We start from the raw sequence: 21,133 nt of genomic DNA, 5'->3' as shown, positions 1-21,133 counted from the left end.
TTTCCGAAGAAAAGTGACTGTGGGGCCCTCCCTCCGGGACATCCCTCCCTCCCACCTCCCGCCGCGGGGGCCTGGGAACCAAGCCCCGGGGCGTGGGGCTGTGTGCGCGGGGGCTTGGGCACCTCCGGGCCTCCGCCCCGAGCGCCGGCGCGCAGAGCCTGGTACGCCCCTCGCGTCACGTAACGCCAGGGACACACGGGCTCCCGGAGGAGAGGCGGGGACGCTGCCCCCAAAGACCAGCCTGTGCGCGCCCGCGCGCGCCCGCGCGCTCACGCCCGGGGGACTTGGCCTTGGCTCCGCCGCAGACCCCGCGGGCTGAACCCCCGACGCACGCCCAGACCACACCCACGGCGCCCGGGACACGCTGGCCGCGCGCTCCTCCCGCCCACGCGCGCTCGCCCCGCTTTCGCGGCCCCCCAGCGCCCCCTGGCGGCCACACGGGAGCTGCGCGGGCTGCGCGCGGAGACCCCTGTGCGAGGCCGGCGGGCGGTCCCGGGCGCAGAGGCTCAGGGCCCCGGGCAGGTCACCCTGCCAACGCCCAGCACAAGGATCCAGCTGGACGCCCTCCCTCTCTGTCCCTTCTTCCTTTTCCATTCCCGAACGGCCCGTGTGAGGCTCTGAATCCCGAGGAACGGTTGCCAGCGCCCAAGGGCCTCCGAGCTTCCTTCCTTATTTGTAAACAGCAAAGATCAGTTGATGCTAAGACGAGGTCCCAGGGGGCGAGGCAGTAACAGTAGCTAACGTTTAGACGTTTAGACGCCAGACGTGCGTTTAATGATCTCGTTTCGCCTCCTGAACAATTTATAAGGCAGATGTACCGTTATCCCTATTTCACAGATGAGGAAAGTGAGGCACAGCTAAGCAGCTTGTCCAAGATTAAGGATTCCGAGCCTGGTCCTCTTTTTATATATATATTTTAAACGTTTATTCATTTTTGAGAGACAGAGACAGAGCGTGAGCACGGGAGGGGCACAGAGAGAGGGAGGCACAGAAGCCAAAGCAGGCTCCAGGCTCTGAGCTGTCCGCACAGAGCCCCGTGCGGGTCTCGAACTCACCAACCTGGAGATCATGACCGGAGCCCGAGTCCAATGCTTAAGTCGAGCCACCCAGGCATCCCTCGGAGCCTGCACTTCTAACAGTATGTTTCGAACACTCCTCGCAAACGAGGTTCTGGGCTCCCACCCTCGACATTTCCGAAAGCTCTTGGATTTCCAAGATTTGGGAATTAGAACACTGAGAGGCCATTCTGAGACTAGGGTGTGCCTTCTGCCCAATCTGCCATCCACGGCTCTTTCTTTTTAAAGAAAACTGTATTAAAGATAATCAATAAAATAAAATACAGGGGCGCCTGGGTGGCTCAGTCCGTTAAGAGGCCCACTCTTGATTTCAGCTCAGGTCATGGTCTCAGAGTTCTTGAGTTTGAGCCCTACATCGGGCCAGATTTGTGCTGACTGTGGAGCCTGCTTGGATTCTCTCTCTTCCTCTCTCTCTCTCTCTCTTTCTCTGTTCCTCCCTGCCTTTCTCTCTCAAAATAAATAAGCTTTACAATTTTTAAATAAAAAAAATTAAAAATACACGCAGACTTAAAAAAAAAAAAAAAAAAAGAATTCCTGGGCAGCCGGAAAAGCGTTTGCCTAGGGTTAGAGCCGCGAACCTACGACCCACAGACGAGAGGACTTTGCACAGGAGGGAGGAGACATTTACCCCTTATCTCCTCCCCTTTGCCGCTCCAGCCACTTTACCAAGATGGAGGCAACAGGAAGTACGTCATGGGAGGGGGCGGGAGATCTGCGCGCGCATGCCACAAATCCGCTTTGAGTGGCGCTCGCGGCCGAATACTTCCTTTGCCAAGATGGCGCCGGGAGACGGTGGCGGCGGCGGCGGACGGTGCTCGAAAAATGAAGCCGATTCCGGCTTTCTGGGGCTGCGGCCCACGTCGGTGGACCCGGCGCTGAGGCGGCGGCGGCGAGGCCCAAGAAATAAAAAGCGAGGCTGGCGGCGGCTCGCTCAGGAGCCCCTGGGGCTGGAGGTCGACCAGTTCCTGGAAGACGTGCGGCTGCAGGAGCGCACGAGCGGGTGCGTGGGGCGGGACTTCCGGGAGCCGGGCGCCGTTCCGCGTGGCGGGGTGCGAGGCCCAGCGTGCTTGGGGCGTTTGGGGGGGGGGGGGACTCCTGGGGGCCTGGGAGCGTCCGTTTCGGGCACCTCTGGGGAAGTTGGGGACTCTGGGCGGGAGGTTGGGGGACTGATAAGATTACTGGGTGTAGGACCACCAGTGTGAAGTTAGGTTTCAGGTAAATAATAACTGTAGTGTAAATACGATCCGTGCACCTACCTTAGGTTAATATTTTAAGTTTTACGGTCTGTTCAGTAGCAAGTTATGTAAAGCGAAGGGAAAGGCTTTAGCCTGGAGGGAACGCATGGCGGGAAGAAGGTGCTTGAATGGGCCTAACAGCGGGGGAAAGCTGGGTCCCAGAGACGTTAACCCCCCGGCAGCTTGCATCCTTCCCAACATTGACCTTCTGCATTCCCGTCTCCCAGTGGCTTGGTATCCGAGGCCCCCGATGAGAAACTCTTCTTCGTGGACACCGGCGCCAAGCAAAAAGGTAAGGAGCTTTCAGCGGCGCCTGCTGGGGCCTTGTCTCCCCCATCTCAGCCTTTTCGAGGGTCTCTGTTAATATCATGGCTTGGATGGCAGACATCTGCTAGAAAGAGGCTTTGCCCTAAACGAGGACCTGGACGGTACAGAAAGGAAGCTAAAGATAGCAAGTCAGGTGTTCTTGAGGCATCCCAGCTCTCAATGCACGGAGAGACCGGTAGGGGTCTGCCCCTGAGTAGAGGAGACGGAAAGTAGCAGGGCTCTCGTTAACTTTGCAGAAAGGCAAAGTCAAAGCCTTGCTGTAAGGGAGGAGACTGTTTTTTGTGAGACGCGGTTTAATAAGAATAAGCGGCTCTGCTCTGATGAGTAGGTAAGAAGCTCCTGCTAATCTGCGCGCCTTTATCTGCCAAAAGGCAGGGTGGCGCGGAAAGGGCTGGAGAGGTGAGTGAGGGGTTACTGGAGTGCGCAGCAGGCTTCCCGTCAGTAAGGAGAAAAACAGACCAGGAGTAGACGTCTGCTTTAAGGAAGGGCTAGAAAACAAGCGAAGGGGTCTGCTTTTATGAGCGTGGCAAGCACAACAGGATACCTTCGGGGAGCACGTAGGAGTCCAGTCCCCGGCTCTGTTCTAAGGAATACGAGAAGAGGTGTCTCGGCGAAAGGAAAAGAGGGAGGGCACTGCCTTGAGGTGCAGGAACCTTTGAGCAAGCGAGAGATGATGATGTCGAAGCGATCGATGTTCACAGAAGTGAGCTGACCTGGTGTGTGAACAGTGAGGGGAAGTCAGGACCTGCCCTAGGGTGGTCGCAAAGGCCTACTGTGGCCAGTGTGAAGTCTCTCTGGGAACAGAGGAGGAGCAGTTTATAGGTCCTGCTTTAGATTTACAAAAAAAAAAAAAAATTTTTTTTAACGTGCATGGGACGGGGTGCAGAGAGAGAGGGAGACAGAGAATCCGAAGCAGGCTCCACGCTGTCAGCGCAAATCCAGATACGAGACTCAAACCCACAAACCGAGATCGTGACCTGAGCCCAAGTCAGACACCCAACGGACTGAGCCACCTAAGTGCCCCTGCTTTCGGCTTGAAAAAGAAAGCTAGGAGCGCCTGGGTGGCTTAGTTGGTTAAGCGTCCAACTTCAGCTCAGGTCATGATCTCACAGTGAGCGAGTTTGAGCCTCCCCCCATCAGGCTCTCTGCCGTGAGCCCGGAGCCTGCTTTGAATCTGTCTCCCTCTCCTCTGCCCCTCCCCTGTTTGCGCGCTGGCGTGCACTTTCTCTCTCTCTCTCTCTCTCTCTCTCTCAAAAATAAACGTTAAAAAAATGTCGTGTACAAAAAACAGAAAGGAAACGCATAGGCACTGTTCGTGGCCTGTCAGTCTGGCTGTGGCTTACGGGCTCCATTCCAGTGCGACAGCAATTCCAACGGCATGTGACTGACTGACTCGTGGCTCTCAGTTTCAGGTCCTGGGGACACAAGGGAGAGAAAAAAAGGCTGGGTGGGTGACGATAATAGCGATCATGGGCTTTCCCGGGTGATCGCCGTGTCTGTGTTGCAATAATTCCTTTTTCAGGGTGCCTGGGTGACTGGCGGTTAAGCGGCCAACTTTTGAGTTTGGCTCAGATCAGGATCTCACGGGTCGTGTCCTTGGGATATTCTCTCTGTCTCTCTCTGTCTCCACTGTCCCCCCCCCCCCCACACACACACACACTCGTGCGCACTGTCAGTAAATAATTTTAAAAAATAGCGATTACCTTTCCAGACGATCGTGGAGGTAGGCGTTAGTGTTCTCATTGTGGGAGCAGAGATGAGCGAAGTCTGTGTTGTGAAGGAGCGTAGAAAACGGAAGGGCGTGGGTTCTGCCCTAGTATCTTTTGTCCTGGGGTTCTTGCCTTCACGCTCAGTCGAAAAAGGCAGAAAACTGTCGTGCTGAGGATCAGCTCTTTTGGGTCCTGAGTCTCCTTGTCACTTGGTCGCCTTCTTTCTCATTAGCGTTTCTGTTTTTGTGGCCGTTTTTTGTGCCTTGTCCGGAAGCCTCTAGTGGGCAGGGCTGTGGGTCTGACTCTTTGCTCCCAGCACAGGGCTGCCTGCGAAATGGGGGTGGGGGTGGTCGGAGCCTGGACACCTTGGGCACGTCTGTCCTCAGGTAGAAGCCTGGGGTCGCCCCCCCCCCCCCCCCCCGCCATGTCTGCGCTGGGGTGAGGGGGTCGGGAAGTAAGGAGGCCTGAGCCTTGGGTTCCTCTCCTTTCCGCTCCCAGAGCTGAACAAGAAGAGAACCAAAAGCCAGAAAAGGTCACTTCTACTCAAGAAACCCCTTCGCGTTGACCTCGTCCTAGAGAACACGTCCAAGGTCCCTGTCCCCAAAGAGTGAGTGTCCCGCCACCCCTGGAGCCGTCTTTCCGTCTTCACGGCAGCTGCCACTCGCTTTCTGGCCCTGAGGAGTTCCGGGGGTGGGGCAGGTGAGGGTCACTTGGAGGAGAGGAACGGGGCGCGGCCTGCGGCTTTAGGGGGGGCAGATTGGGGGAAGCGAGGTACAGGCTGGGGCGTGGTGGCCGAGGCAGGCAAGTGCAGGGCCCAGGCCCGGCCAGGAGCTCGGGGTGGAGGGGGGCCGTCCGGAGGCCCGTCGGGCTGGCTTGGTGACAGGTCTGAAGGAGGGGAGGTTGGACCGGTGAGGGAGTGGACGGCGGGCGGCTCCTGAGGTGGGGATGTGGGAGGAGGGGCTGTGGGAGCAAACCTGAGGTCTGTTTTGAGGTGACGGCTGAGCTGCCCGGGAGGCCTGCAGGGCGAGGGCTGCGGAGGCCGTTGTGTTGTTGGCCCTCTGGTCAGGGCAGACGCCTGGGCTGGAGACGGACCTGGGGAGATGGGCTCTGAAGCTAGGCAGGAGGGGTAGGAGGATCCACGAGGAGCTTCGCCTTGGAGAGGGTGCTTGGGACGGGAGCTGCTGAGCAGGGGGTTGTGGGGGAGCCCGACCGGGAGGAGCCAGGCCTCTGCCTCACCCACTCCAACTTGCTGCTTCTCCTCGCCCCAGTGTCCTTGCTCACCAGGTCCCCAATGCCAGAAAGCTCAAACGGAAGGAGCAGCTATGGGAGAAACTGGCCAAACAGGGCGAGCTGCCCCGGGAGGTGCGCAAGGCACAGGCCCGGCTTCGGAACCCTCCTGCGATCAAAGCCAAGCCCGGGCCCCAAGACACCGTTGAGCGGCCTTTCTATGACCTCTGGGCCAAAGACAGTGAGTAGTACCCTTGCTCTCACTTGTGGGTGGGGACTCGGCTGCCATGCCCATTTGTGCAGGTTGTGCACCGCACAAGAGCACAGTGTTTAAGAGAAGCGCTCTGCAAGTGTGTATTTGGTGAGCCTCAGCAGAGTTCAGCATCTGGAAGTGGCTTTCCTTTCCTGAGGGCACCCTGTGCCCCTCAGCCTCGGCTCCCTTCTGCTTTCTGGATCGCTCGTGTGTGCTTCAGTGCTCTCTTTGTGAAGGGGAGGGATCAGAGGGAGCCCTTCGGGCCACACTGGAAAGCCCCCAGCAGCCACCCCTCACTGCCTCCACAGACCTCCTGGACCGACCCTTGGCTGGCCAGGACGCCTTTTTCCTGGAGCAGACCAAGAAGAAAGGAGTGAAGGTGAGGCCGCGGCAGCAGGGCGTCCTGGGCGACTGCTCGGGGAGGGCTGGGGTGCTAGGAGCTGCTCTGCACAGGGGCCCTGACGCCTCAGTCTCTGCCTGTGGCCAAGACCCCACGTGCGGGAACCTGGTGCCTCTGAACCGGAGGAGAGAGCAGGCTGGCGGTCAGCAGGAGGTGCCCCGGGGAGATGAGCGAAGGTCGCTGAAAAGAAGCCCGTGTTGGCCAGTTAACTGGGGGTGGCAGCTGTACCTAGATGGGGGGCAGGGAACTGGGGGACACCAGGGTGGGTTCGTGCAGCAGGCTGGGGAGGAGGCCGGCCTGGTGGGAGGGAGCACCACTCAGGTTTCAGAGTTTTATTTTGAGTGGTTTTGTGCAGGAGAGGTGGGGGCCACGTTCAGGTCTGGAGGTGGGATTGTGGCGTGCGGGGGTGGGGGTGCAGGGACGGAGGCGAGACACCCCTGGGCGGAAGCCCTGGGACCCGCGGGCGGTGGGTGTGGGGAGAGGGCGGGAGCCAGAGGGCTTCTTCCAGGGCTCCCCCCGGGCTTCTGCTGGAGACTGACGGCCTCTGCCTTCAGATTCCGTCTGGGTGGACCTTTCTTTCTTTTTTTAAATGTTTCCTTATTTTTGATAGAGTGCGAGCGGGGGAGGGCAGAGAAAGAGAGGGAGACAGAATCCCAAGCAGGCTCTAAGCTGTCAGACCAGAGCCTGATGCGGGGCTTGAACCCACGAACCGGGAGATCACGACCTGAGCTGAAACCAAGAGTCAGGTGCTTAACGGACCGTGCCACCCAGGCAACCACCTCCCGCTTTTGTCACGAGCTCCCGCAGGGCCCAGGGCCACACTTGGGGTCTCCGTCAGCCCCGTGTCACCCGCGCCCTGCTCTGAGCGACGCAGGTCAGAGGCAGGTCAGACAGCCTCGCGCCCTCTGCCAACATTGCCGCAGGCGTCAGCGACAGGTGCCGTGTACCCTGTGTTTCCGCAACTGCGGCCCCCCACGGGTGTCACAGGGGCTTTGCTCAGGGAAGGCAGGCAGAGCCCCTGCCTGCAGGGCGCTCGCTCGTCCTGGGGACGTGGCTCCCGAGGGTAGCGTAGCGGGTGGGTAGCCAGTGTCCGTTGGTCTGGATGCCGGACGCACAGGCCCCTCCCGGTGTGAAGGCTGTGGGCGCTGCTGAGGCCCCTGCCATCTTCCGAGCCTGGAGTCCCGCACCGGCTTGTGGGCTCTCGGGTCCTGGGCTCCCGGGCTTCATCCTGCCTTGTCCTCCTCCAGCGGCCGCCACATCTGCACGCCAAGCCCTCCCAGGTCCCTGCCGTGGAGGTGACGCCCGCCGGGGCCTCCTACAACCCGTCCTTTGAGGACCACCAGGTACGTGGCCCTGAGCGGGTCCCTCCTCCGTCGTCGCCTGGCCGCTTGGTTGGTGCCCTCGCCAGGCACTTCCTCTGTGCCCACCGCTGCTGGGGAGTCAGTGGGGACTGAGGCAGCCCCCGGCCTGCCCCCCTGGGGCTCGTGGTCCAGTGGGGGTGGGGGGACGGACCCATTCCCAGACAGTGATGACCCAGAGGGGTTGCCAAATCCAGACTTGGGGGTCAGGGAGGGCTTCCTGGAGGAGGGGGACGTCAGAGCTTCGACCAAATGTCTGAGGAGGAGTTTGCCACGGGAACAGGGGAATGGGTGTTTCAGGAACAGCGTGTACAAAGACCCGGAGGTACATGAGACCAGGCCACCTTTGGGGGGCGGTCCACGGGACAGGGGCGCAAAAGGTCTCAGTGAACGGTGAGCAGCCTGACCAGCGAGATTTCTCTAAGGCCTAGGATAGTTTAGCAATGGGAGAACCTGGCTGTGAGAGTCCCCATTTGTCACCTAGATGTCTGTTAACCGCGGGGGTCGTGGACGGGGGACGAGCCCTTTGTCCCCCCGGAGAGCACAGGTTCCCGGAGAGAAATGCAGGTCCGGTAGATGCGGGACACGCGGGCGGGTGCGGTTCAGCCTCGTTCACGAAGAGAGGGTGTCTCGTGGCCCCCCGGGAATGGAGAGAGCGGGGTCCTCACCTGTAGGTGCAGAGGCCCCGTCACAGCGAGCGTTAGTGGGGTGAGGCTGCTCGCGAGCAGAGGGGCCTGTGGCCGCGGTCGTTGAGTCCGGCCTGACGTGGGCGCTGGGGGTGGGGACCTGGGAAGAGCAGTCTGTCTTGAGTCTTTGCCCGACGGTGTTGCAGAGACCGCCCTCAGCCTCAGGATTCGCCCGCTTCTGGCGCGGTCTCAGGGTTTTTAGAACGTTGACAGAGTAGGGCGCCCGTCAGCCATCACCCCCCCGCCCCTGCCCCGTCTTCCCTAGGCGGCCACCGCTGTCCTTCCCGCAGATCTCTTTACAGAATCGCCTGTTCTGTGTGTCACGTAAACGAAACCTTACTGTGGGCAGGGACCCGGCCGGCCTTCAAGGAGCAGAGGGTGGTTTGGGAGCAGAGTCCCTCCTGGCTGCTTGGGGAGACCCTGGAGGGGAGGAGGGGCTGGGCGCTGGGGGCGCCGATGGGAGGTGAGAGGGCCCGGTCTGTCTGTGACCCCCGGGTCCTCACCTCCACCCCTTCCTCTCCAGACCCTACTCTTGGCGGCCCACGAGGTCGAGCTGCAGCGGCAGAAGCAGGCAGAGAGGCTGCAGCGGCAGCTGGCCCTGCCCAGCCCGGAGCAGGCTGCCACCCAGGTGAGCCCACGCCCCGCCTGCTCCTCTCCCCGGCCCCGCCCACCCTGGCCCTCGGGGTGCCCGGCCCCTGACACCCTGCTTCCTGTCCCTTCCACCTCTCCCCCTCCAGGAGTCTACATTCCAGGAGATGTGCCAGGGGCTGCTGGAGGAGTCCGACGGGGAGGGGGAGTCGGGCGAGGGCCAGGACGAGGGGCCCGAGGCTGGAGGGGAGCAGGCCGAGGGAGCTGAGGCCTCAGTCGTGGCCGCGCGCCCGGCCACCGTGGAGAAGAAGACCGAGCAGCAGCGGCGGCGGGAGAAGGCCGCCCGGAAGATGGTGAGCACCGCAGGCCCCGGCCTCTCCTGCCCCCGCGGCCTGCTTGTTCCCGTGCTCACGGCCTGCCTTCTCTGACCCCCCGGCCTGCTTTTTTGTGCTGTCTGCGGTCCTCACAGCTCTGGTCAGTTGAGACCCGTTTCCTGGTTCCCTCCGGGCACCACTTGGGCTCAGGACGCAGTGGGGAACGTGCAGTGGGGATCAAGTCCGTGCTGCCCTGGTGCTGATACTTGGGGGGTGGGATTTGTGGGCCACCCGTGGGTAAGGAAGGGGGGCCTCAGAAGACAGCTGCTGTGAAGGGGGCCGCCCGGTGGAGGGAAGGTCCCCCGGGGACGGCCCTGTGCCCGGCCCCTGACTGACCCGCCCGGCCCTCCCGCAGCGAGTGCAGCAGGCCGCCGTGCGGGCCGCCCGGCTGCGGCACCAGGAGCTCTTCAGGCTGCGTGGGATCAAGGCCCAGGTGGCGAGGCGACTGGCGGAGCTGGCGCGACGGCGGGAGCAGCGGCGGGCGCGGAGACTGGCCGAGGCGGACAGGCCCCGCAGGCTGGGGCGGCTCAAGTGAGGCCCGCCGGGCTGGGGGTGAGGGCGGGGGGCATCCCGGGAGATCATCTTCTTCCCCCACGAAGCCCCACGTTCTCCAAGGCCCACTGCCCGAATGGGGCCCTTAGGCTCTGCCCTGGGCAAGGCGGATCCTCTGAACGCCCCCCGCCCGTGTTCTCCAGGTATCAGGACCCCGACATCGACGTGCAGCTCAGCTCGGAGCTCGCTGACTCGCTTAGGACCCTAAAGGTACTTGCCCACGTGGGGTGACGTGCTGTAGGGGGGCCCCTGTGCCCGGTGATGATCCCATCCTTGCTCCCCGTGCCCCCAGGGGCTGTGGGCGACATCATGGCTGCCCCCGGGATGGGCCGGTTGGGCTGATGCCTGGGGGCTGAGGGCACGGGGTCCTCGGGGTGAGGGGCCGGCTGGTGTGGGGGTTTGAGCCTGTGACCCTCAGAAGGCCTTTCCTCCCAGCCCCTGGTCTCCTGGCCCCCCCTTTCCCCCTCTTCAGTGCCAGAGAGGTCTCCCTAAAGCCCAGAACGGGCCTTGTCCCTCCCTGGCTCAGAGCCTGCCGTGGCTCCCAGCGGCCCTCGGCTTCTCACCGCAGCATGGGCACCGCACGGTTTGGCCTGCCTCGGGGCTCCGACCGGCTCTGCTTCAGTAGTGTGCCAACCGTGCACCCTGCCCTCCGCCCCCTGGCCTCTGGCCCTCCCTGACGTGCCCTCTCCTTCCCTCCCGTTGATCCCTGCACACCCAGCCCGGGCCTGTGCCTCCGTACACGCCACCCCCCCAGCTCAGGGCCAGGCTGAGCCCCGTGGAGAGGTGAGAGGGCCCCCCGTTGAGGCTTCCCTCTCTGCGTCCCGCAGCCCGAAGGCAATATTCTCCGCGACCGGTTCAAGAGCTTCCAGAAGAGAAACATGATCGAGCCTCGGGAGAGAGCCAAGTGAGGCTTCGGGGCTGGCGGGGGGAGCAAGGGTGTCGGGAAACTCCCTGCGCTTGGCGGGCTTGCCGGTTACTCACCTCTCCCTTCCCTTGTGCAGGTTCAGGCGCAAGTACAAAGTGAAGCTCGTGGAGAGGCGGGCGTTCCGCGAGATCCAGTGAGTGGCCCTCCCCTTCCCCTGCCAGGCAGACTGGTCCCTCGGCTGTGACAGAAGCACTTCCAAGCTGCTTAAATCAGAACGAGCCCTTGGCCAGACCCAGGGAGGGCAGCCCACCAGACGCACTTGAACCCAGAGCCGGGGCGGGGAGAGGCCCCAAAGGGAGATGGAAGGGCCCAGACTAGAGTCGGGGGGTGTCAAGCGGGTGAGGCCATGGGGCCCGCCCTCCCCTTGTGCACCCTCAGGCCCCAGTTACACCCCAGTTACCAGAGGTTGAGTATGTCTTCATCTCACTGGCACTTTCTTCTGTGCTGATCCAAACCTTCTGACCGTTTTCCTCTGTCCCCAGGTTATAGCCGCCGCGGGATGCTGGAGCCCCCTCCCTGCAATAAAAACACCTCTGACCAACACCCTGGGCCTTGTGTGTGGCTTGACTCCCTCCTGGAGGCGGCTTCTTCCTCTGTGTGTCCCTCCCTAGCACATAGGGACGCAGGTACCAGAACATTCGTCTTCCCTAAAGCCTGGTGAGAACCCAGATCTTAGGGAAAGCAGGTAGAGGAAATGAGGCTTACAGGCTGCTTGGGTGGGTATGGGGGGTCGGGGAGGGGGGCGCAGCAGGGATCACACCTGGGTGTCTGATGCTAAATAGCCCACGTCTTTCTGTCCCTGTGACAAGAGGCGGGTCTTGTGTATGGCCCTGTCATGTTGGTAACGTTTGCCGAGCACCTACTGTGCTTTTAAGGAGATGGAATCACTCACTGACCCTCACAACAACCCAGTTCGGGGTGGGGGGCAGTCCTCCCCGTTAAAATGGGGCGGAAACAAGCACGTGAGAAGGACTAATTCCCTCTCTCCAAACCTTTAGAAAGAATTTTTTTTTAAGTCTCTTTATTTTGAGAGAGAGAACACGTGAGCACGGGAGGGGCAGAGAAAGCGGGAGAGACAGAATCCCAAGCAGATTTTATGCTGTGCACACAGAGCACAGAGCCCGAGCAGGGATCGAACTCACGAACCGTGAGATCATGACCTGAGCCAAGATCAGGAGTTGGACGCTTAACCGACTGAGCCACTCCGGCGCCCCTAAAAAGAATTTTTTTAAACCATTTTTTCTACAAGTAATAAAGGACCATGTTCTCGCCGTGAATCATAGATACAGTGCATAAGGATACCAGAACACCGTGACAATTGCCCTTGACCTCTGCTCTCCATTCAGACCCACGCCCTAGTGTGAATGATTCCATTGAGTTCCACGTGTGATTCTATAAAATTATATCCATGGATGCACAAAAAGAGAATATTTTTAACGTTTATTCATTTTTGAGAGAAAGAGCATGAGCGGGGAAGGGGCAGAGAGAGAGCAGGACACAGAAGCCGAAGCAGGCTCCAGGCTCCGAGCTGTCAGCACAGAGCCCGACGCGGGGCTCGAACCCGTGAACTGTGAGATCACGACCTGAGCCGAAGTCAGACACTTAGCCAACCAAACCACCCAGGAGCCCCTGAAAATAGAATTGTTTTGGCCTTGCTGGGTCACGGATACGATCATACCATACTTAGTTCTGGGAAAATCTAGGGAAGATCTGTGCAAAAGGTCATTTGATAGGTTCGGCCAAATTGTTCTCCACGTAGTGGGTGCTGATTTGTACCCTGCAGCAATGTAGGGGCCCACTTGCTCGCTTGCAGCCTTCTTGCTGTCTGATCTCACGTCTTTCGTTAAATTCTGCCCGGTTACCAGAGAGGTCGAATGTATATATATGTGTCTTCCCATCATTGGCCCTTTCTTCAATGCTGGTTCAAAGCTTTTGACCAGTTTCCTCTTAGACTGTTCGTCATTTTTCTTGTTTACTTGCAGTAGCTTTTTATTTGTTACGGATCCCGAAGTCTCTGTCACGCCTGTTGCAAACATTTCTCCCAGGCTCTTGGCTTTTTGCTTCGTGTAAGGTGTCATTTGTCAGAGGCATTCAGTGTTTGTGGTGTTCTGTTAGCCTTTCCCTCTTTTTTTCTTGTGGCTTTTGGAAAGGTTTCTCTGGGATGAGATGTTTATAAAAATAGAGCAAGCAGTTTATAAAAGAAATGGGTGAAGGGAGAGAGTAATGGCAGGGCCCCCCTCCCCACTCCCTCCCATATCCGGTAAAACATCACAGCTTTAAGGATCTGCTCCTGCCCCGCCCCCCTCTCCCATCTTGAAAGTAAAACGGGACGTTGTACAGACAGTAAAATGGCTCTTTGTGCATATGTGTGAGGGGGAGCCAGGGGACGGGTTGGAAGTCACTCTGGAAAGAGCCCTAAGCCGCAGCCTCTGACCCAGTAAGTCCCTTCTGGGGAATAAGCGTCAAGGAACCTTCTGGAAGAGGGGAGGAAACTCTTTTTTTTTTTTTTTTTAATTTTTTTTTCAACGTTTTTTATTTATTTTTGGGACAGAGAGAGACAGAGCATGAACAGGGGAGGGGCAGAGAGAGAGGGAGACACAGAATCGGAAACAGGCTCCGAGCCATCAGCCCAGAGCCTGACGCGGGGCTCGAACTCACGGACTGCGAGATGGTGACCTGGCTGAAGTCGGACGCTTAACCGACTGCGCCACCCAGGCGCCCGGAGGAAACTCTTAATGCCCAGAGGTGGCCATCAGCGCATCCGCCAAGTACATGGGTACCTGGGGGTGGGGCTGGCCAGCTCCCCGAGGACGCCCGGTGCAGCCTGGACCTTAGAGCCCTCCGGAAGCCTGCGCCGGTCCGTCCCCTAGGGAAATGCGTCTGTTCCCGTGTGTGCAGAACACGGGTCTGCGGCACAGGCACGCGTGGGTGGTCTTCTGCACGTAAGTTACGTTTCACATCCAAGTTTTACGCCCAAAGGGAGAAAGCAGATCTGCCGGCACCATGCTGATGTCTGCAGCTTCCTTTGAAATGCAAGGAACAATAGGGCAGGAGAGACGGACAGGTCCCCGGAGGCCTCTTGAAACAAGTACAGCAACACGTGATCTAGGTGGTGGGGTACACGGGAAACTCCACTTTACGGCTGCAAATGCATAATTTGGGGGGGCGGGACGTGCACGTGAGGGTGATGGTAATGGAGCCCAAGCATCAGGACTGTTCACGCCGGTTCCTTCCACGGCCCCGCACCTGCTTTTCAATCTGCGTTACTTTTCCTGAAGCAGGTCCCGCAAATTGTAAAAGCCTCGGGCACCGCAAAATCCAGATCTGCCTCTGACTGTCCTGCAGAAATGGGAGACCTACCTATCCGTTGGGTCCTGGCTGAATAAGCAATCCCCCGTCTATACAGCAGATCGGGCACTTGGCTCTTGGAAGGGACGGGGCCCCATCTCTGGCTGCAGCCTGCAGGTGTTAAGAGCTCGGATGTGGGAGCCGGCATCCTCATTTCAAAGCCCCCTGTGTTACGTGCTAGCTGTGCAGCCTTGTGAAGGTTACACGACCTCTCTGTGTCTCGCGGTCCCCATCTGCAGTATGGACATCACGGTACCTCACGGTGCCTTTCCACAAGGATCGGGCGAGACTGCCCGTGACCGTCCTTAGCAGAGAACATTCTGTGAGCGTTTGCTATTCTAACAATGTTAGGAAAAGAACGAAGATGGGTTGTTTATTTATTTTTTTTTAAACTGGAACCTTTCAGTCTGTGCCAGGGACCCCTCGCAGATGCTCTTTCCCTTCTGACCCCTGATCGCACTCCTGGGAACGTGCCCTAAGCAAAGGCCGGAAGTCTGGGGGGAGGCCCGACGCCGAGGCAGGTTGGCCCGAGTGCTGCGCAGAATGGACGGAAAGGCGGTAATGGACGTGGGCAGGCCCGGCCGCTCCGGGAGGAAGCCTCCGCGGCCGCTCCCCGAGGGGTCGGGCGCACGAGTAACGACCGGGACGTGTTTACGTCAGCCGCTTTGTGCAAAGACGCAAACGGGATCTGCCGCCGTCCCCGCCCCAGCGCCCAGTCCCGCGGGCGCGGGGACTCCGGGGGGTGCTCTCTCCTTGCTACCACCTTTTTCCAGCCTCCCCGAATCTTCTATCGTGGAGAAAGCCTTTTTAAAAATAGGAATTCGTGAGGCCCCAGAGCGGTTTTCCCGATTGGTTAAGCGTCCACTCTGGATCTTGGCTCCGGTTTTGATCCTAGGGTTGGGAGCTCAGGCCCTGCCCTGGGCTCCGCCCTGGATGTGAAGCCTACTTAAAAGCAAAAGCAAAAAAGGAATTCAGATGCGGACAAAGAATCCTCCATATATAGGAAGCTGTGTGCTGTTGGCTCTACTTGATTAAGAGACACAGAAATCATCCAAATACAGAACAGTAGGAAACGGGTTTTTACAGGTAGTGTGTCTACACTTGGGAGGTTTCACCGCCATCTTTAAAGAGGCAGCTTTTGGACAAATTTTTAATGAGCTGGGGAAATACTGATGATCTGTCTCAGAACTGCTAAATGGGCCAAGGGCACAGTAGCACCTTGACCAGCGTGAAGACGTCTGGAGACACCTGCACAGAGAAAGGCGCGTGGAGATTGTGCCCCTGAAGGTGAACCACGGTGGATTCTTACCTTCTTCCCTGCATCGCTTTTCTGTACCTTCTCCGGGTCCTCCCGGGCTCCTCGCTGCAGGGGACACCGGGTGGGCCCGACCGACCTCTGCACCCCTGGCAGCAGAGGCTGGAGGCAGCGACTGGTCTCCCGGCCGCCCCCGCAGCCGCCTCCTGGAGAGGGCAGGCTCCCGCGGGTGGACTCCCTCCAGACCCGTGGGCGGCAGAGGAGACCCCCGGGGCCACGGCCAGGACTGGGCGTCCTCGAACCCAGCGGTCCTGGCAGCGGCCTCGGAGGGTTCTGTGCTGTCGTCCTGGGTGTCACTCCGGAGCACGTGGCCCAGATCCGCGCTCCAGCCTCCCACGGTGTTATAAATACCCGATCCCAGCTCCGATCCCTGCCCCCCACAAGCGTGCGTTGCTCTTATACTCAGGAAAATCATTTTAAAATACTAAGGAGCTTTCTAAGGAAAGTAAACCACTGTGAAAAGTTGACATTTTTGCCGTGTTCATTTGCCCGCAACAGAGATGGGGGCCCAAAGAGGGTAAGACGTTTACCCACGGCCACGCAGACTCACAGACTTGCTGAGAGAGTCCAGGCCCAGCCAGGATTTCCTCCATTCCCCTTGGAGAGCCCAGCCCTCCATGAATGAGGCAGGAGCACAGACAGACAGACAGCTGAAGATTCCTCCACCCGCCCTGTGCCTTACCTTTTGTGTATGTTCATGGGGGCTGAGGGGGCGAGGAGGAATGTTGACTGATCCAAAGTCCCGTGAGCCAAAGTCTGGAAGCCCACTTACATGATTCCCCCCGGGGCAGAAGCCTGGCAACATGATGTATTCTCTCTCTTAATGGCAATAATGCCATTTTAAAAATTAATGCCTGTTTCATCTGTACAAAGCCATTTCTGTCCCAAGCGCTTGTGTCCAGATACTGTGACCCTCCCCGCTTTGTTTTTGTTTTACAGCCGAGGACTCTGAAGCACAGAGAAGGGGAGTGACTAGCCCAGACTTGTCCAGATTTGAGATTCCAACCCAAGCCCTGTCCACTGTCCCTTTGAAACAGCCCTTCCGTTTGTCCCCAGCCTCGTTCGGGCTCAGTATTAAGCCAAAATACTGGTCCTCTCCTGCAGCTGGTATCTGAGCAGAGACTGGGATAAAACAAAGGCGGCAGCCATGCAGATATCACAGGGGAAATTTTCCAGGTGGCGAGAACAGCTAGTGCAAAGGTCCTGGGGTGGAGAATCTCTGGAAGGGCAAGGGAGACCTGGCTGCCTGCAACTCAGTCAAGGAGAGAGCGTGGGAGGTGAGGCCCATGCTGCAACCAGGGACCGGGTCATGCAGGGCCATAGGGACCAAGTGAGGAGAGAGTCTCGCGGACTGTGGGCAGGGAACGGATTGTTGGGGGCCAGAGATGAAGCAGGGAACCCACCGACAAGGCAAACCGCAGTAGTCCAGGCAGGAGATGATGCTCCTGGACCAGTGAGGACTCAATGGAGGTGGGGACTTGCCAGGTCTTTGATAGGTCTTTTGAGAGGTAGAATGCACAGATCGTGTCAGAGGCTGCGTGTTGGTACGAAGGCCAGAGGGAGGTCGAGGATAGCGCCAGGGATGTTCTTGGCAGAGCATTTGCGTGGAGGGAGGTGCCCTGTACTGAGATGGGACAGGAGGGAACACACACTCCAAAAAGTACAGCTCTACCCTCTCCCCCGCCGTTACGCAGATGGAGAGGGAGACAGAATGCATGAAAACGGAATGAGCGAACGCAGGAGGCACGAGGTAAAGGATCAATGGAGATGGGAGAGCCTGGGTTTGGGGCAGAGAAATTTGGGTTGGACTTTGGCCCCGTGAAGCCGGAGCTTCCCATCAGCCTTGTGAATGGCGAGGTGGCTGAAGTGGCTGGACGCGGGTTGGAGCACAGGGGGCTGGTCAGCTTGTGGGTACGGGTGACCTTTGAGGCAGTGGGAGTGGGTTCTAGGAGTTGAATGTAGACGAGGAGCGAGAGGGGCGGGAGACGGAGGGAAGAGGGAGGGGAAGGGGGGGCAGCAAAGGGACTCGGCGGCGGAAGCGGCCAGGAGGGCAAATGAGCCACTCCTGCCTCCCCCCACCCCCCCCCCCCCCCACACACACACACACAAGGCTGGAAGTACCCCCGGAGGGAGGAGGGCTGGCCGGGCTGCATTGCCGAGAACTGCCTCGGGGATCCAGGGCGGGGACGCCCCTGGTGACCGTGCCCGGAGCGGTCTCGTGGCGCCGCCCGTGGTCCTGCGTGAACACGAACGTCCTTCTCTGGTTCTGACGGTCAAAATGCAGGTCTCCCAAGTTCAAGGGGAAGCGAGTGGAGATGCGGGAGAGGCAGTGGCCGCCAGGGGGCGCCTAGAGCCCGCGCCCGGAACAAGCCGTTCCGGGAGGTTTCCGCGCGACCCTAATCCCCCGTCACCCCTACTCGGGACCCCTCCAAGGGCCACACTGCAGCAAGTGGGGTGAAAGCCAGACCCGGGTGAGAGGAAGCTGATGCATTCTGAATGGGCAGGAGCAGATTCGAGAAGTCTCTCTAGGTCCGCCCAGGGGGGTCTTCTGGGGTCTGCGGGCCTGCAGGCTGCCGTTTGAGGCTTGAAAGGTCCCGGGCAGTCGACGAGACTTGACCAATCTGTCCACACTGGTTATAAACTCCCCACTTGGGCCTGTACCAGGACCTTGCCCTGGTGGGTGGGGGAGTGGGGGGGGGGTGAGGCGGGGTCGCAGACCTGGAGGGGGCGGCCGGGGGCGGGGCTTCAAGGGTGAGGGCCTGCGGGAGGATAGGACAGACACGGATCCCTGCCCGCGAGGGACTTGTGTAGGTCGCGGTGAGGGCGAGGCCAGGAGGTTGGGAGACAGGTGCCCTACGGGCCCTGGTCACCTTCTGTGGGCCAGAGGTACCAAGCCTCCCACCTGACCACCCCACCCTGTTCCCCTGTCCTGTGCCCTCCCCCATTGTCAGGCTGAGACCTCACCTCAAACCCCTAGGGGTGGCGGGGCATCAGTTCGCCCCCTCATCCATCAGTGGATCTTTTTTTTTTTTTTTAAATTTTTTTTTTTTTTTTCAACGTTTATTTATTTTTGGGACAGAGAGAGACAGAGCATGAACGGGGGAGGGGCAGAGAGAGCGGGAGACACAGAATCGGAAGCAGGCTCCAGGCTCTGAGCCATCAGCCCAGAGCCTGACGCGGGGCTCGAACTCACGGACCGTGAGATCGTGACCTGGCTGAAGTCGGACGCTTAACCGACTGCGCCACCCAGGCGCCCCCATCAGTGGATCTTTATCTATCTATCTATCTATCTATCTATCTATCTATTTATCATCTATTAATCCATCCACCCATCCACGTATCCACCCACTGATGGCTTATCCATGCATCCACAGAGACAGCATGCTGTGGGACTCCCATTTCCACGAAGTTCTAGAACAGGCCAGACCAGTGTGGTGGTGTAGGTCGTTGGTGATCCTCGTAGGGAAACTGACAGGGAACGTGCATGAGAGACCTTCTTGGAAAAGGAAACCATCTGTATCTTGATCTGGGAGGTGGTTCAACGGCCTTACGTGCGTGAAAAAAATCGCCAAGCTGTACGGTTAAGATTTGCGCCCTCGAGGCGCCCCAGCTGGCTCAGCCGGGAGAGCGTGCTACGCTTGATCTCTGGGGGTCGTGAGTTCAAGCCCCATGCCGGGCGTAGAGCTTACTTTTAAACATTTTTTTTGTGGGGCACCTGGGCGGCTCGATCAGTTCAGTGTCCAACTCTTGGTTTCGGCTCAGGTCATGATCTCATGGTTCATGGGTCTGAGCCCCGCATTGGGTTCTGCACCACGAATGCGGAGCCTGTGTGGGATTCTCTGTCTCCCTCTCTCTCTGCCCCTCCCCTGCTCTCACCCTTTCTCTCAAAAATAAACATTAAAAATTTTTTAATTAAAAAAAAAAATTCGCCCACTTTACTGTGGGAAAAAAAGCAAATTTGTAAAAAGGGTGCACTTCACTATTTTTCTTTGAAAAAAAAAAAAAAAGGATGGTCAGGGAACACCTCCCTGAGGAGGTGACATCTGAGTCAATACCTATATCACCAGCACCCCCGGATGTTCCTAGGCTTCTGCAGGTACAGACACAGGTACTCCTTGGTGTGGCCCCCGCCTGAACACTTGTCCTCGCTCCTTCGGGCTCCATATCTGCCAGAATAAGTCACACTGGGTTCCCTCCCCCTGCCCAATGTACCAGTGTCCTTGGCACCGTATGCCCCGTGTAAACACAAGAGGACCGATGAGAACTCCGTGGGACTTTGGACAAATCGCTCCCCAGCGGAAGAAGAGCCTACAAGCCTTCCTTTAAAACCTTTAAAATCTGAAATACGCCCTTCCCCTTTAAGGATGCAACTATGCTTCGCATCAGCCAAAATCCTCCAGGAAAGAACAGGACCCTCCCCCCCAAACTTGCCTGAACTCTGAGCGCCTGGTACTTGCCTCGAAAGAGGTGAGAATTCTCGCAGGGAGAGGAAGATAAGGATTCCTCGTGGTGCTAACGAATGACTTTGTTCGCTTTGCACTGTCAGCACGGAACCTGATGTGGGGCTCGAATCCATGAACTTTAAGATCAGGACCTGAGCCGAGGTCGATGCTTAACCAACTGAGCTACCCAGGTGCCCCTTAAATACACTCTTTTTTTTTTTTTTTTTTTTTTAATGTTTATTTATTTTTGAGAGAGAGAGAGAGAGAGACAGAGTGCAAGCGGGGGAGGAGCAGAGAGAGAGGGAGACAGAGCATCCGAAGCAGGCTCCGGGCTCTGAGCCAACAGCACAGAGCCCGATGCGGGGCTCGAACCCACAAACCGCGAGATCATGACCTGCACCGAAGTTGGACGCTCAATCGACTGAGCCACCCAGGCCTGCCCCTAAATATACTTGCTTAAGGCTGCCTTTATCTGACAAGTATTTGCTGGGTGCCCGCCATAAGCCACTCACCGCTTCACATGCCGGGCACGTATGAGGGAGGAGGACACGACAGAAAACCAGAGAGCGCACTTTCTAGGGGAGAGACAGCCTGACAGCATCCACAATTCGTGAGTAAGATACGTAAGATGCCAAGGGCGTACGTGCCAGGGGGAAGCGGGGACACAGAAGGCCGGGGAGGGGTTACCATTTTCGATAGCGTCAGGGATGGAGCGATATTTGAGCAAAGATCTGAGGGAAGTGAGGAGAGAGCCCTGTGACTGTCGGAAGGAAAAGCGTTCAGGCGGAGGGAACAGCCCATGCAAAATCTCTGAGAGGAACCTTGAAAACGTGATGCTAGGGGCGCCTGGGTGGCTCAGTCGGTTAAGCGTCCGACTTTGGCCCAGGTCATGATCTCACGGTTTGTGGGTTCGAGCCCCGCATCGGGCTCTGTGCTGACAGCTTGGAGCCTGGAGCCTGCTTTGGAGTCTGTGTCTCCCTCTCTCTCTCTGCACCTCCCCAGCTCATGCTCACTCTCTGTCTCTGTCATAAATAAACTTAAAAAAATTTTTTTTTAAATTAAAAAAAAAAAAAGAAAGAAAACGTGATGCTAAGTCAGACACAAAAGCTCACACACCGTAAGATATATTTACGCAAAAGTGTGCACGCGCGCACACACACGCCCGACTCCTATCCCTCGTCGCCATTAATTTCCTAGAAGAAATGATGGCTTAAGGGTCATTTTCAAAATTAGGAAAAAGCTCTGTGAACGCACTAAATGCCACTGACGTGTCCACTCTAAAATGATTAATTTTAGGGGCGCCTAGCGGCTCGGTCAG

At 58.4% G+C, this 21,133-nt stretch overlaps 1 protein-coding gene and 2 non-coding genes across 4 annotated transcripts; all 3 read left to right on the top strand.

Moving 5' to 3' along the window:
* The first annotated feature begins 1,829 nt into the window (after positions 1 to 1,829).
* NOP53 (NOP53 ribosome biogenesis factor) lies at positions 1,830 to 11,253 on the top strand. Of its 2 annotated transcripts, XM_042919652.1 has the most exons (13): positions 1,830 to 2,076; positions 2,539 to 2,603; positions 4,846 to 4,954; positions 5,616 to 5,815; positions 6,136 to 6,206; positions 7,475 to 7,570; positions 8,795 to 8,899; positions 9,009 to 9,212; positions 9,589 to 9,764; positions 9,929 to 9,995; positions 10,613 to 10,689; positions 10,787 to 10,843; positions 11,193 to 11,253. In XM_042919652.1, exons 1-13 carry the CDS (start codon positions 1,853 to 1,855, stop codon positions 11,197 to 11,199), a joined length of 1,458 nt encoding a protein of 485 aa, XP_042775586.1. In that variant the 5' UTR covers positions 1,830 to 1,852; the 3' UTR covers positions 11,200 to 11,253. The 2 variants fall into 2 exon arrangements, with proteins under 2 accessions (XP_042775586.1, XP_042775587.1); XM_042919653.1 differs by lacking the exon at positions 11,193 to 11,253 and having other exon boundaries at positions 10,787 to 10,847.
* Positions 3,943 to 4,065, top strand: LOC122209231. The gene has a single exon (XR_006197511.1). It is a non-coding gene; the product is annotated as a small nucleolar RNA SNORA54 (small nucleolar RNA).
* On the top strand, positions 10,038 to 10,146 carry LOC122209234. Its single transcript, XR_006197514.1, has one exon. It is a non-coding gene; the product is annotated as a small nucleolar RNA SNORD23 (small nucleolar RNA).
* Positions 11,254 to 21,133: the final 9,880 nt, after the last annotated feature.

The sequence above is a fragment of the Panthera leo genome, chromosome E2 (genome assembly GCF_018350215.1).
Source record: "Panthera leo isolate Ple1 chromosome E2, P.leo_Ple1_pat1.1, whole genome shotgun sequence".
In the NCBI taxonomy this organism is placed as follows: domain Eukaryota; kingdom Metazoa; phylum Chordata; class Mammalia; order Carnivora; family Felidae; genus Panthera; species Panthera leo.
This window is presented reverse-complemented; position numbering and strand designations above follow the sequence as displayed.